At 41.3% G+C, this 13,240-nt stretch overlaps 1 protein-coding gene across 1 annotated transcript in view; it reads left to right on the top strand.

The window, feature by feature from the left end:
• The first annotated feature begins 738 nt into the window (after positions 1-738).
• The window catches only part of tex264a (testis expressed 264, ER-phagy receptor a), a 98,949-nt gene continuing 86,447 nt past the window's right edge, over positions 739-13,240 (top strand). The window contains exon 1 of the mRNA XM_034083571.1: positions 739-1,242. Within this exon, the coding sequence (XP_033939462.1) occupies positions 985-1,242 (258 nt within the window). The 5' untranslated portion in view covers positions 739-984. The remainder of the gene's footprint in view (positions 1,243-13,240) is intronic.

The following is a 13,240-nucleotide window of genomic DNA, read 5'->3' as shown; positions in this document are numbered from 1 at the left end:
AATTCCATCTGTCCCCCATATGACCTACACAAAGGAGATGGCATCATCAAGCAAGTTATCTTTTTCGGTGTTTAAGGAAAAAAATCACCATAAAGCAACATTAACATGTTCTAGTTCAAGCTATCTAGACACTAAAGTCAACATTTAGAAATCAACATGTTTCTATAAACTCTTCAGGAACTGTATTCTTTTGGAGTTTTTGCATTATTCAGTTTGAGTATCCAACCTTGAGGGTTGACATCCCCCCACTGATTTTTGTTAAATGTTTGGTTCTTCCAAATATCAACACATACAATGAAATGAACTTGATTTCCCCCAAAACATCTTTGTATTTCGATTCATATTATGTTATTATTACATAGTTTGGTGAATTTCATGTCAGCAGGACTTTACAATACTGGTTGAACAAAACCTCCAAACTATATACCCTAAAATTAGCGTTGATTCGCATTGATAGCACCAACACAGAAGATCACTTTAACAAGCACTCTATCAGCTTTCTGCACAGCTTTTGGGTCAACCCATGGTTGTGAAAAGGGGGGATTGTATGCATGAATGTGTGTTCTATGGTCAATAACTTAATTTTAAATTAAACAAAAAAAGTGATGTCTAATGATTATATCTATTTAATATTATGTCGATATATTTCTCAAGTATGATTTATCCGTAGAAAATAATCGTTCAACAAAATACATTTACGTCACCCCTCTCTGTAAACCAGAATAGTATATCCGGGAAGCATGTTCAGTGTTTGGGGGAAATACCATAAACAAACAGTCTTTCTTGTCAACTTGAACGCATTTACCCCTTTCGTTTTCGGTTATTGTGTCCTAGAAACACACATTTAACACCGTCTCTTTTGTAGCCACGGGTCTTGAGTTATTGTTTGAAGCTACTGGACCCCAGTCTCGGTGTTTGTACCCGGGAGGAGAAGATATTCGTGCTAATTGCCCGGCTGCAGCTGTACGGCTTTGAGAAGAGACGATGTCTGATTTCATTCTGCTGGTCCTGTTAGTCGTGCTCCTGGTGTGTTTGATTGGGACAATTGGTGCCTTAATCGTTTACTCCGGACTACTGTGTGATGTGATTATAAAGACTGGGCCACCTCCTGTCAAAAATGTTACTATTGCTTATAAGTTCAACGAGGGATCATACAAGGACTGCGGTGCAGCCTACACCGAGTGCTGCAGCATTGGGCCGAAGCTGAGCACCGTGGGGGTCTTCTACGATGACCCCAAACAGGTGAGACCCCAGCCCCTGTAGTCTTACACCACAGCACCTTATCTGTGGTTTACACTTGACCTCATGACATAACCACAAAGCACTGTGTACCTTGTTTCCTGATAAGATGTTGGAGTCAATGAGATATGCCTCACTTGACCTGGCCAGTCTTAAATGTCACAGAAATGGTTGGATATTATGTAAGAGTTGAGATTGTTTAGTATACTCAGGAACTGACCTGACCTAAAGTCCCTGAGATTTGACTGTGTAATGTAAATGGGGCTTGAATCCCAGAGGCCAACTTAGCATCCTTAAATAGCTTATTTAATTAGCCAATAGTCCAAAACACGGATTTATTTCCCATGTTTTATATGTGACAAAGAAAAACATCAAATTGTCATATTTAAAAAGCTAGAACCAGCACTTGTTTTCTTTGCTTTAAAGCAGTTATCAAAATGGTTGCTTTTGAACCTTCTGTCCACCAATTGATCTATTAATCTCTAAAAGTGTCATAAGGTTTACATTTTGTTCAGATGAATGAATAATGAAATCGTCTATCTCATTAGAAATTGTCCTGTCTGAATGTCCTGGAGATTTGACACGGAAGTATAATGTGCATCATGACTTAATGTAACTCAGCATGTATGGCTGCAGGAGTTAAATGTACAAGCACCCTTTTTTAAAGAAGTGAGCCTGGATGATGAAACCAGTCAGCTGATCCATGCCACGTTGGCACGTTGATATTTTTTCCCTTCACATATGTGGCTCCAGGGTGCTTCAGTCTTTTTTTCATCCTCTGACTCAAAAATGGTAACCAGACTTGAAACTAGGAATGCAAACACAGCGTCTTCACATGTGTCTGGAGAGAGCTTATACACCTGTCTTTACACTTTTTAAGTTTAGTCTGAATGCAGTGGCGGCTGGTGGAAAATATTTTTGGTGGGGCTATGGAAATGGTGACCAAACCATACTAGGGGGGTCCGGGAGGATGCTCGCGCAACTCAAAGTCTGAGAGGGTGAGGAAGATAGTCACAGAAAACTGAACAAGAATCGACAACAACTCGACCCTCTGCTCACTCCTTTCCTGTAAAACACAGGTCCAGCCCACACATATACTCCATGGTGCTACAGGCATTGCCCTTACAACTACAATAAGCATGTAAATGTTAATCTACAGCTCCGGCGATCCACTAGCACCCGGAGTCTCCACCTGCAGACGCAGCCATCCTCGACAACTACTGTAGCGTCACCTTGGATACGAGTCCAAACAACTCACAGACACACAGGGCGCTGACAGGGCGCCCTATGACCATCAGATCTGACGACGCTGATTGGCTGAAATTATGTTTCGGCGGCATAGTTTACAGATAGCAACAGTCAGCAACACGGCTGCTGCTGCACTGGCTGAGTGCTCCTTTCTTACCGCCCAGACGAGAGAGGGTAATGATACACGGGCAAGGCCAGGCAGGAAACATGTGACTTATCAGTAACTTTAGACATCGTAACACAATTTTAAACGAGATTTTATTGTGGATTATACATTTTACTGATGCCAACTATATAATATTTACCTTGTTCATTAAAAAGAAAAATATATTTTGTTATTTATTTTTTATTTTGAATGACAATCAAACATGTGGGAAGAGGGGGGGCGGCGCCCCTATGGGCCGGCCGCCACTGTCTGAATGGTTATAAAGTTAAGTCACAAGCCAGTCAATGGATCTCCCTGAATCACTCCGAAGCTGACCCTAATCGAAACGAATTTGGAATGATTGAGGATTTCCATGGCTGATTTGTCTCATACTTTCTTTTTCTCTTGAATCACGTGTTGTGTTTTTAGTAAACAAGAAATGTCTGCACAACAGCTGCTTGTTAGACAGGAGTGTTTATTGGACTCCCAACTGATGCGGGTAGAGTACACATCAGATACAAAGGCAAAACAGCCTATTTATAGTAAATCAGGTTTGCTATTAGCTTAGCTTGTATTGTGTCCATTCTGGTGACATTTGAGTGCTGAGTTTTTTTGTGGTTTGGTGGGTTGAGCCGTTTGACATGAATGTGGTCACAGAGCAGCTATTTGCTCATCAGCCAAACGTGCAAAGTAACTTAGTCTGAGTAGTTGACCGGGGGCACAGACCAAAGTTAGTGAGTATTTTTAGCTCAATTGTGTCTTGTGGTTACTGCTTTCATTTGATCATTTGTGGATTAAAGAAGGTGCCACACTGGCAGCACTTAGTGTTTGTCTTTCTGCTTACCCCTGCCAGGTTTTCTGTAGCCAGCTGTCCTTTTATAATTAAAGGCTTTTAGTGGAAACCATGACTGTGAGTCAGACCAGTGGAAAGTTCCTGCAGGAAGCTTAATTATGTTCTGCATTCAGGTTGTGTGGAGAGTCTAGATTATAGGAGACCATTATAGGATGATTCTGTATGGATCTGATGACTGTTCATGGGGTCTGTATCCATTTTGAGATAATCTCAACATGTATGGATCTCTAAATTCCTTGGAGTTTAGACATCACCGAAATAAATTAAGTATCAACATATTGTTATTAGCTGAAGTGATTCAAAGTTAAGGAGCCCTAGTTTTAAATGGTCAAACAAAGCTTTGTCTCAGATAGCCGCTAAGACAAACATTTATACATGTTTAATAATGAAAAGAAAGGATTTCATGTTTGCTGTTGTCAATATTAGTGTCCTGACATGGGAATGGGATGACCTTCTTTGTTTACAAAGACCAAGGGTCTCATTACGCACCACACGAATACACTCAATGAGAGAGAGAGGCTAAATTAGATATCATTTTGATCAAATGTGAATACTGAGAACATTAATGGGTTTAGTTGGTCAACTTTCCTTTGCATAATTTACAGCGTAATTTGCAACTTACTGTGTTTATATTTGTCCTCAATACTTAAGGTGGCCTTTAAATTAACTCTCCTAACTATGCTACTGTGCCTTTAATTCTTCAAAGGTATTGTGTGTTTTGTGTGTCTATCCACAGTTGTTAGGGCTGGGTTGAATGATAATGTAAATTGTTGTGCAATAAATGGAAAATCCCATGCATTGTGGAGAGCAGGCTGGTTTAAATTCTCTATTGATGAATGAATAGGGTCTCTCAGCTGAAGCACGGAGATACATAGCCATAATAAGATTACTTAAAGTGGTACTGTCTGTTTAATACCTTTTAGAAGTTACAGAGAAGTATTTATAAACCACTAAAACTAACTTTATTCCTCCATTAAATCCACGAGCAAGGCTCATCTAAATTGGTTAGTTTGAGTGTTTTTTCAGCAAATGTTAAGCCTGTTTTTGTAATGCGCAGTTCAGACTCTAGATGGCACTGTTGGCATTAAGTTGAGTGAGAGGAAGGTGCGTCTTCAAAACCACATTGATCTTTATACTTAATTTAATTCCATGGCAGAAGTAATGAGGCTCAGTCTCTCATAATTAATTCAGTATTTCAGTCAAATTGCAGAAATGGGAAATTAACCTTGCATAAAACATTTAATATAATCCACGTTTAAGGGGCATATTTCAAATCTAACTGCAAAAACAGATTAAAACTATCACTGGATGTGAAAAGAGCATGCTCTGTCAAAGAGGCTTAACTATGTTTGACTTGTCAGACATGGACGTGTGTTTTTATTTCAATGTTCTGCACTGGTACGGGTGGGTGGTTGTTATCACCTCACTCGGCTGAGGCGACACCAATTAGCACTATATTTAGTTGCTCTTATGTCTATTCATACATGTGTGTTTTTGCATGTATGCTTATAATTGCCAAGACTTATTATCACAAATGCCTGAGGGATTAAACAGATTAGCCGCTTGGCTCTCAGGGGTCAGTTAGCCGGACACTGACCCACAACACTGAGGGTTACACTTCAAACTCACCAAACCACTCGAGGCAGAGTTGTGTAGTAAAAAGACTTTAAGTGAACAAATCATAGCGTAGATAAAGGATGGACTAAATCATTGAATTCCTGTGTTGTAGGCCTTTGCTCTGTTGTAGGAAAGGACGCTCCTGAGCAAAATTCATTAATAAGAGTGGACAGCAGCGTATGCTCAGAGGCCAGTGTGTGTATCTTTAACAATAAACTACCACAGAGTAAGGCATCCAATGATACATCTAATTCCATTACCTTGATAGAATAAGTAGGTGGTGTAAATATCTGGAAAGGTCATTTATGTAACCATTATTGCTGTCTGCATCTGATGCTGAGAACATGATGTGTTTGGAGGCTACACCAGAGCTGCTCTTTGGTTCATCCTCTGATCTCATGAATTGCCTCTTTATTTGAGCTTCTGAAACAAACCCACAAGTGGCTCCCCATGACAAGCGGGAGAAAATTAAATGTCATGTGTAGAGACGTACATGGGAGTGGCAGTGAGAGATGAGGCGAGGTGTGGAGCTGCCTTGGAAGAGCGGTATAAATTGGTAGGAGACTGGCTCACCTTGAGAGCCTCCAATTCATCAATCGGAATTTCAGATCCGAGCATCGCAGCACTCCCAGTCAAATGTATTAGGTGGAAAGGTGGATATAAAATGAGAAATAAATACGCTGATACTCTAAAATCTGGTCCCACAGGTCTTCAAGTCAATATTATGCAACACCGTTGACATGCCTGCTCTCCCTAGTAAAGCACCTCATTAATGTGTATGGACATCTCTACACTGAGTAAGATACTGCAAAACCAGAGGGGAGAAATGCAGACAGAATCTATAAAACAGGAATTAGCTTTTTTTTTGCATCCCCTAAAACAACTGTTGAGTGGGAATCCATTTTGATCTGTTTCCACTGTGTAGAAAGGAAGACATTACTCTACAAGCTGACATGCAACGATTAGTCAGTGAAATATAGTCAGAAGAATGCCTTTAAACCCTCTGTGCCATCAATCCTGCGACATGTATTGGCTTTTCACCCCATGTTATGATGCGCAAAATATTGGATTACACAGGCCAATATTTATCGGAGCTGTGGAGAAACAGAGTTGAACATTTTAGGAGAGGACGTAAACCTATGCAGAAGAAGGAGGATATCATCCAAACCTCCTATTAGAGAAGATGATCTGCCTGCTCTGTGACATCTGGCTGGAGGAGTGCCACACTATATCCAGCTGGCCGCCGACGAGTGGTGAACCAACTCGACGACTGTGGCGAAGGAAGACCGAGTCATGCCTCCAGCAGGCTGCTTATCCACGCCAGTAATTATACATGCCAGAGCTCCCAGGATGCCATGTGTAATTACCAGCTAAGCCCGAGAACAGCCTTAAGGCACAGAGCTGCGCTTGGTGAAAGAGAGAGGGACCAACAAAAAGTACATTGGCTCCTGACCCCAAGGGCCCACTCCTCACCACTGCAGTGGAAACATAATCTGATTTGTGTGCTTGAGGCCCCCCCCCCTTTCCAAAGGAAGCCGTAGTCTTTATTTTATTTTATTGACTTATAACAAGCAGTGATATATTTAAATGGCTTTTTTTTTTAATTCAATGTGATGGTTGTTTTCTTTCTTTGTAACCCTTAAAGGTCCCTTATTATACTGTTTTTCATAAATATATTATAGGTCTCAGATATATACAAAACACGTCTCTGAAGTGTTTGGCTCCAAATACCAAACAGATCGTGCACCGTAGCATCCCATAAACCCCTCTGTTTCAAAACTGCTGATTCTGTTACTTTAGATGAAATAAGGTGCCACTCCCCACGCCCCTCTGAGAGATATTTATCATGTTGCTCTAGGAGGAGATTCAGGTCAAGTCAAAGTCAACTTTATTGTCAATCTTCCAGTTTGTGTGTACAGACGGAGATCGAAATACTGTTTCCCACAATCTCGAATATAAAAACAAATGTATATATATATAAAAAAAAAAAAATATATATATATATATATATATATATGTGTATACACACACACAGTCAAAGACACATTTTTGCATGTGCACACATTAAGACCTAAATGTACAAAATAACAGTGACTTTATTCAGTGATAAGGTGGGCGGGTGTTACCTTGGTTGGTTATTGGCTAATGGTTACCCAAGGAGAAAATGTATGTATAAAAGACATGAATAAGTGGATTTTGCATAATCCAGTTTGCTCCAACAGCATTTGTTTTGGTTAGCATTCTTGCTCCACTCCACTATAATCAGCCCATCACAGCATACCTGTGGTCCCAGTGCTGTGCAGCCCTATTAGTTTCAATTTGCCTCCTGGTGACTTTGTCTCTGCCTCCTCGACTGCCCGTAGGAGGGCGATCGGCTTCCAGTCAGCTGAGACATGCTATCGCTCTGAACACTGAGGCGAAAGACGGATCTCGTTGAGAGGTTGCTTTTCTTAGTCTTCTGCTCTTCCACGTGTCTCAGGTTCTTTGCTTGTTCACGGAAATGCCCTAAACACCATCTGTCTCCGTGCTCCAGATACAGAAAGACAATTATACTGTGTAGTGCTCAACAGACAGAGCTCTTCACTAAAGGCAGTGATGTGTATTGTTTGTGAGATAAATGTATCTGATGCATTTGGACTGTGGATGAAATCGTTTTAGGGTCATTATGTGCCCTTTGCTAACTTGATGTGTTCTTCATGAATGCTGCATTTGCTGCTTGTCATGCTTCACTGCAGACGTTGATGTGAAGACGAAGTAGAAGGCTCCAAATGTGCAGATGTATTGACCGCAGTGAAGGACCCTTGTACAAGCCTCTCCATTCTGGCATAATGGTAAACCCAGTTTGCCAACAAGAGCATGTGATGTTATGCTCACAATGTTTTAAATTCAAAGATACTTTGTAGTTGTTTAATTGAATGTGTCAATGCAGCATACAGTAAAAGGTTAATTACGATAAATGTGTTTATTCATTTGAAGTACTTGTGTCCTGCCTCCCAGCAGTGCTGCAGTTGCCGTCACGTAGGTTATGGGCTTTGTTTAAAGAGGGAGCTAATGTTTTGCTTTTTCTATTTTAATCGCCCCCACTTTGCTAATTTAGCTTTGCATTTGTTGATCAGTCACTTGGCAGTTGTGTTTTAATGAGCATGGTGATGGACCTTGCCTGTCAGGCAGAGTATACACACACATTATGATCCTGTCTTTACAGTTACTACAGAGTCGTGGCTGCTTTCCTTGTCCGTCCCCGTCCTCCCCAATCTGCAAACGCTTCAGAAATAACCATTTGTGGACGCGGCCGGCACTCCAACACAAATCAATGATTCCCAAGTGGTGATGGCCAGAAGCAAAGACATGCAGGGCCAAGATTACGGGAGTAAATCCTCATTATGACCCTTTCTCATTTCTCGAACTCCCCTCCTCGACTCCTATCCTCGATACTTAGTCCCGCAGGAGATGCGAGCCGAGGAGGGGAGCCGAGGAGAGAGGAGGGGAAGCAGCAGGCGGTTAGAGAAATGAGAACTCCTCTCCTCTGAGCGGTCATTTTAAAGAGACGTCCATTAATAATGACAGGAGGCACAGCAGCCCTCTGTCTGATCGACAGATGTGTTCATGATGACTTATATATTTACTTTGATTCATTCACAGTGCGGTATAATGAGACAATAACAGGCTACAGATGCGGACACCCCCCCCCCCCCCCCCCCCCTCTGGTCGCTACAATGAGGAATATAAATTACGGGCCAAAAGTTTTATTTTATTGTATTATAAGTAAGCAGAGGACACCAAACCAACTGAGAACTGTCTTCTGTCCGCTGCATCTACACACACACACACACACACACACACACACACACACACACACACACACACACACACACACACACACACACACACACACACACACACACACACACACACACACACACACACACACACACACACACACACACACACACACACACACACACAGTGTTCATAAAACAGGCTACAGCCGTTGTGTATTTTATTATGTGAAGCACTAAATGGTTTTAGAAAAATATCGACTCTTTGTAGAGGCCTGTTATACTGAGTGATATATATTATACACACTGCTCTGCTTTCTGCACGGACCTCACAGCCGTTCTCTCTGGAAACATCGCGTCGATGAAAGCAGTATAATATCCAGGGGATGCATGCAGAGCTGTCATTGGCTGAGATAAGTCCGGCCGTGCGTCACGACTCTTTGAAACATCTCTGTTGCCGGAAATGCATCCACGAAGGAGCCGTGGAGGACCATGGAGGACCCATCAGTGTATCCTCGGTTAGAGCTCCTCCAGAGAGCCTCCTCGACGCTCGATCTTCGAAGTGCATTTAGAGAAATGAGATGTCCTTCAACATGGCGCGCTGAAATTCATTTCCGGGTCACTACCGGAGGACCGAGGAGTCGAGGAGGGGGATTTGATGAAATGAGAAAGGGCCTATGTGTCTGCTAATAAAGAATGACCTCTGTCAGCCATACCTTTTTATTGTTGGAGTACCCTCACCCATCAAAAGAAATGCCCTTGTAGCCTCAAGCTAAGAATTGCTTTTGAAATGATTTCCCAAAAGGTCCTTAGAGACCTGGCTTAGGGGAATCCAATAGAGATGGGAATGGCACCAATTGTGAGAAGAAGACATCTTGGCGTCCTGTGGGCCATGGGTTCTAGAAAAGTTGGCTGAATTCATCTCTTTTTACTGATTTAATGAGCTTACTATGCATTGGGAAATAAAATAAATGAATGTTTGCTGCACATGAAATCTGCAGAGACATATTCCGAAGAAATACAACATTTGTGTAAATCTTGCTAATGGCTTTATTTCACTTCAGTGGAGTTTAGAATTCGCTGTTCGCTGCATTGGTTTTCTGCAGCTTGGTACAGATACTTAATATGTCAGTCTTCCCAATATCTCACTCTCTGCTTCTGTCCCCGGTCCATCAAAACCTACAGTTGGATTTCATCAGCTCCCTGAGAAATATAGAATCACACACTCTCCCAAAACACAGCTTGGGCAGCAGCTGACTTTTAAAGTGAATAGAGACAGAAAATCTACTCTTTTGTTCATAAATAAAACAACTCTGGTGTGGAAGACACGACGAGTCAAGTGCATGGAGTGGTGTTCCTCTCTTTCCTAATTGCCTGTATTCTCTGGGGTGTGTTATTTGGAGGGAATCAGAGATGAGATGCAGTCAGAGCGGCTGTTTGTTCTTGCCACTGTGTGGGATGTGAGTGATGGCTAGAGCCCTGAATGATATCATTAGTGAACTACTGGTTTGGCTAACACACTACAGTCTATCAGTGCGGAGAGCATGAGAGACAGGTAGATACTGAAGCATCACCGTGGGAGGACAGTTGTTATCCCCTCTGTGTTTGAATGGTTATTGTTGCGTCTTATCATAGACCACCAGTGTTGACACAGAGTAACTCTGTACAGGAGGCTGGTTGACAGCCTATACATCTAATGTGTCCATGTGGGAAAGAGGAGTCCAGCACATACATCCATTTAGATGAGACATGGATATGGTTTTTGCCTACATTTGACATATAATAATGAATATAGATGTCAGAAGAAGAATTTGTAAGACACTATTTAAAGGACAGAGATTTGAGCTAAATGCTAATGTGTGCAGGCTAAGGTTAGCGTTTTAAGATGGTAATATTTGCTAATCGGCACGAAACATGAAGTACAGATGAGGATAATGGGAATTTCATTAGTTTTCCAGGTAATTAGAAACATAGACTATTAGAAACATTACATTTTGCCTACAGCACTGCCACCTCGATTGCAATAGTTCTTTGCAGATCGCAGAGTAGCCTCCCGGCGGTGACCCTTGAGAGGGAAGTTTTAGGGACAAGAACCTCAATATAGTAGCTAATTTTAGACCCTAGTTCCCAAGTCACTGAAAAGGTAGCGCGCTCCCAGTATGATTTGCAGCGCCAGAAACATGCTATTGGCTCTTATGAATTATAATTATATTAATTTGTATATTTATATATATTAATATTTGCACAATTGTAATGTTTATTCAATCCAATGTCTTTTATATTGTGAATTTGTAATTACTTGCTGCTAGTGTCAATTAACAATTTTAAATTTGTATTCTTACTAAATACTTGCCTCTAAGGTAATTTTATTTTCTATTATATTTTAATTTTATTGTATCTTTTAAACATGTTTAACTTGTGTAATGCTTGGCACTGCTGCTGGAACAAAATCGTTTCCCAATTTGGGATAAATAAAGTATCTACCGATCTATTTGATTGAAGACATTTCCCGGCCCTAATAGCTGAGATATCAATAATTATTTTCTTGAATCAGGTGTTATCTTTTACAAAAGGTTAACTCTACTATCATGTGTTTTTTTAAATGTTCCTCAATATATTTTGAGCAGGCCTTGAAATAGATACCTTGATTGTCACATGGCTGTAATGTCTTATTTAACACAGCCACTGTGACTGCCTGTATGTTCAATGACTCATTGCTTCATTGTAAAGAGATCTAGTGCATCACAGCTTGCCTTGAATGAATAACTCCCGGTCAGAAGCAGGTGATCTGTGTTCTCTGACTCCCTGTTGAACATGGTGGCAACGGTCTCTGTCAGGTGACGGTAAAGATGATCTGCTCATGCTCAACAGGCACTGTCAGTCAATATTATTACCCACATGATGCCGACATTAAGAGACACTGAGGGTTGGGGTGGGGTGATCAAATAGATGTATCTCAGCCCGGGAGTCTCACTGGCAGCCAGCAACACTGAATTATGGCACAAAGGCTGCTGTACAATCACAGTAGGACAGTGGAAAGAGTGCAGTGTAGTAGCAGCAAAATGAAGTCAAAAATAACCCCCGATGTGACAAATGAGATGGAAGAGAAGGTTGTGGGGCGGTTAGATGTGATAATTGTGTGAGGACGCCAGGGACACGATGATGAGTGTTGCTGACACCCATCTGTGCCCCCCTCAGTGCCAGCCCTCCACAGACGGCCACTGTCACAGAGCAGAAACCAGCAGCACTCTCAAAAGAGCTTATTAGGGCTGTTAATGTTTTCATATTTAATATAAATGTTGTTAATCCTGCGTTCCAGGCCACCAATGGTTCACAATTGTGATTTAACTTTACAGAAGAAATATACGGAGTGAGGAAATGTGTTCTTAGAGAGATATCAAATACTGTGGGAAGATCTAAAAAATGGTGGGTGAAAAATATTAAGTCTAGCTAGGGGATTTTTTGTTAACTGACAAAAACCTGCAAATATCAATTTCTCCATCTGAAGCTCTACAGACTGACAAACTGTCTGCAAACATGTGAGTGGGAGATTCTACGACAGATCTCCGTCTGACTGACAACTAGCTCAGCGATTGTAATTCTGTCTCCCTCACTTCTGCATGCAGACATGTGGGCACAGTAAGAGACAATACCGTTGCAGAGACGTTTTGTAGTGAAGGAGACCAAACCTCCATGTCAGCTTATATTTTGCTTCCTGAGGCAAAACAAACAATCCTCCCCACCGGAGAGGCTGATTTGAAGCTGGATCTCTAATGTATCAATAATTCTTTATTCCAAGATATCTGTAGGCAAGAGAACCGTTATGTGTGTTGGGAAGGAACACTTGTTAATTGAAATCCACAAATCCTTTGCATGTAAAATACATTTGACTCTGGTAAAATACAAAAATATAAAACAGTTCATATTTGTAATAGTTACAAAAATAGGTTGCCTTTTCTGGCACATCTGACCTGCAGGCTTTGCAGCTCAGATCCAATTTGAACTGCCCCATATGTGACCTGGCTGTTGGATATTTGGAGAGGGATGTTTACCAGGGCTGGCATCCATCGGTCAGTGACACTTACTGTAAAACTATGAGAGGGAACAATGTCCCCGCAGGTTTAAATCAAACTACTTCTATTTTTACTGCCTTACAGGTGCAGTTTTGTTGCTGATACAGCACTAACCGCACCAGTGACACACATGTTACATCCTCTCAAGCTCTCTTTCTCTTGGCTCCCATCTTCTCTTTAAGAACTATTGTTTTTAATAATCATGTCTTATAAAGGAATAGGTAAGAGCAAATTGGTGGTCTGTGCATGCTTTATTATTCAAATATAGACAAATATAAATTCTCAC

This window comes from Pseudochaenichthys georgianus, chromosome 5 (assembly GCF_902827115.2).
Source record: "Pseudochaenichthys georgianus chromosome 5, fPseGeo1.2, whole genome shotgun sequence".
Classification (NCBI taxonomy): domain Eukaryota; kingdom Metazoa; phylum Chordata; class Actinopteri; order Perciformes; family Channichthyidae; genus Pseudochaenichthys; species Pseudochaenichthys georgianus.
This window is presented reverse-complemented; position numbering and strand designations above follow the sequence as displayed.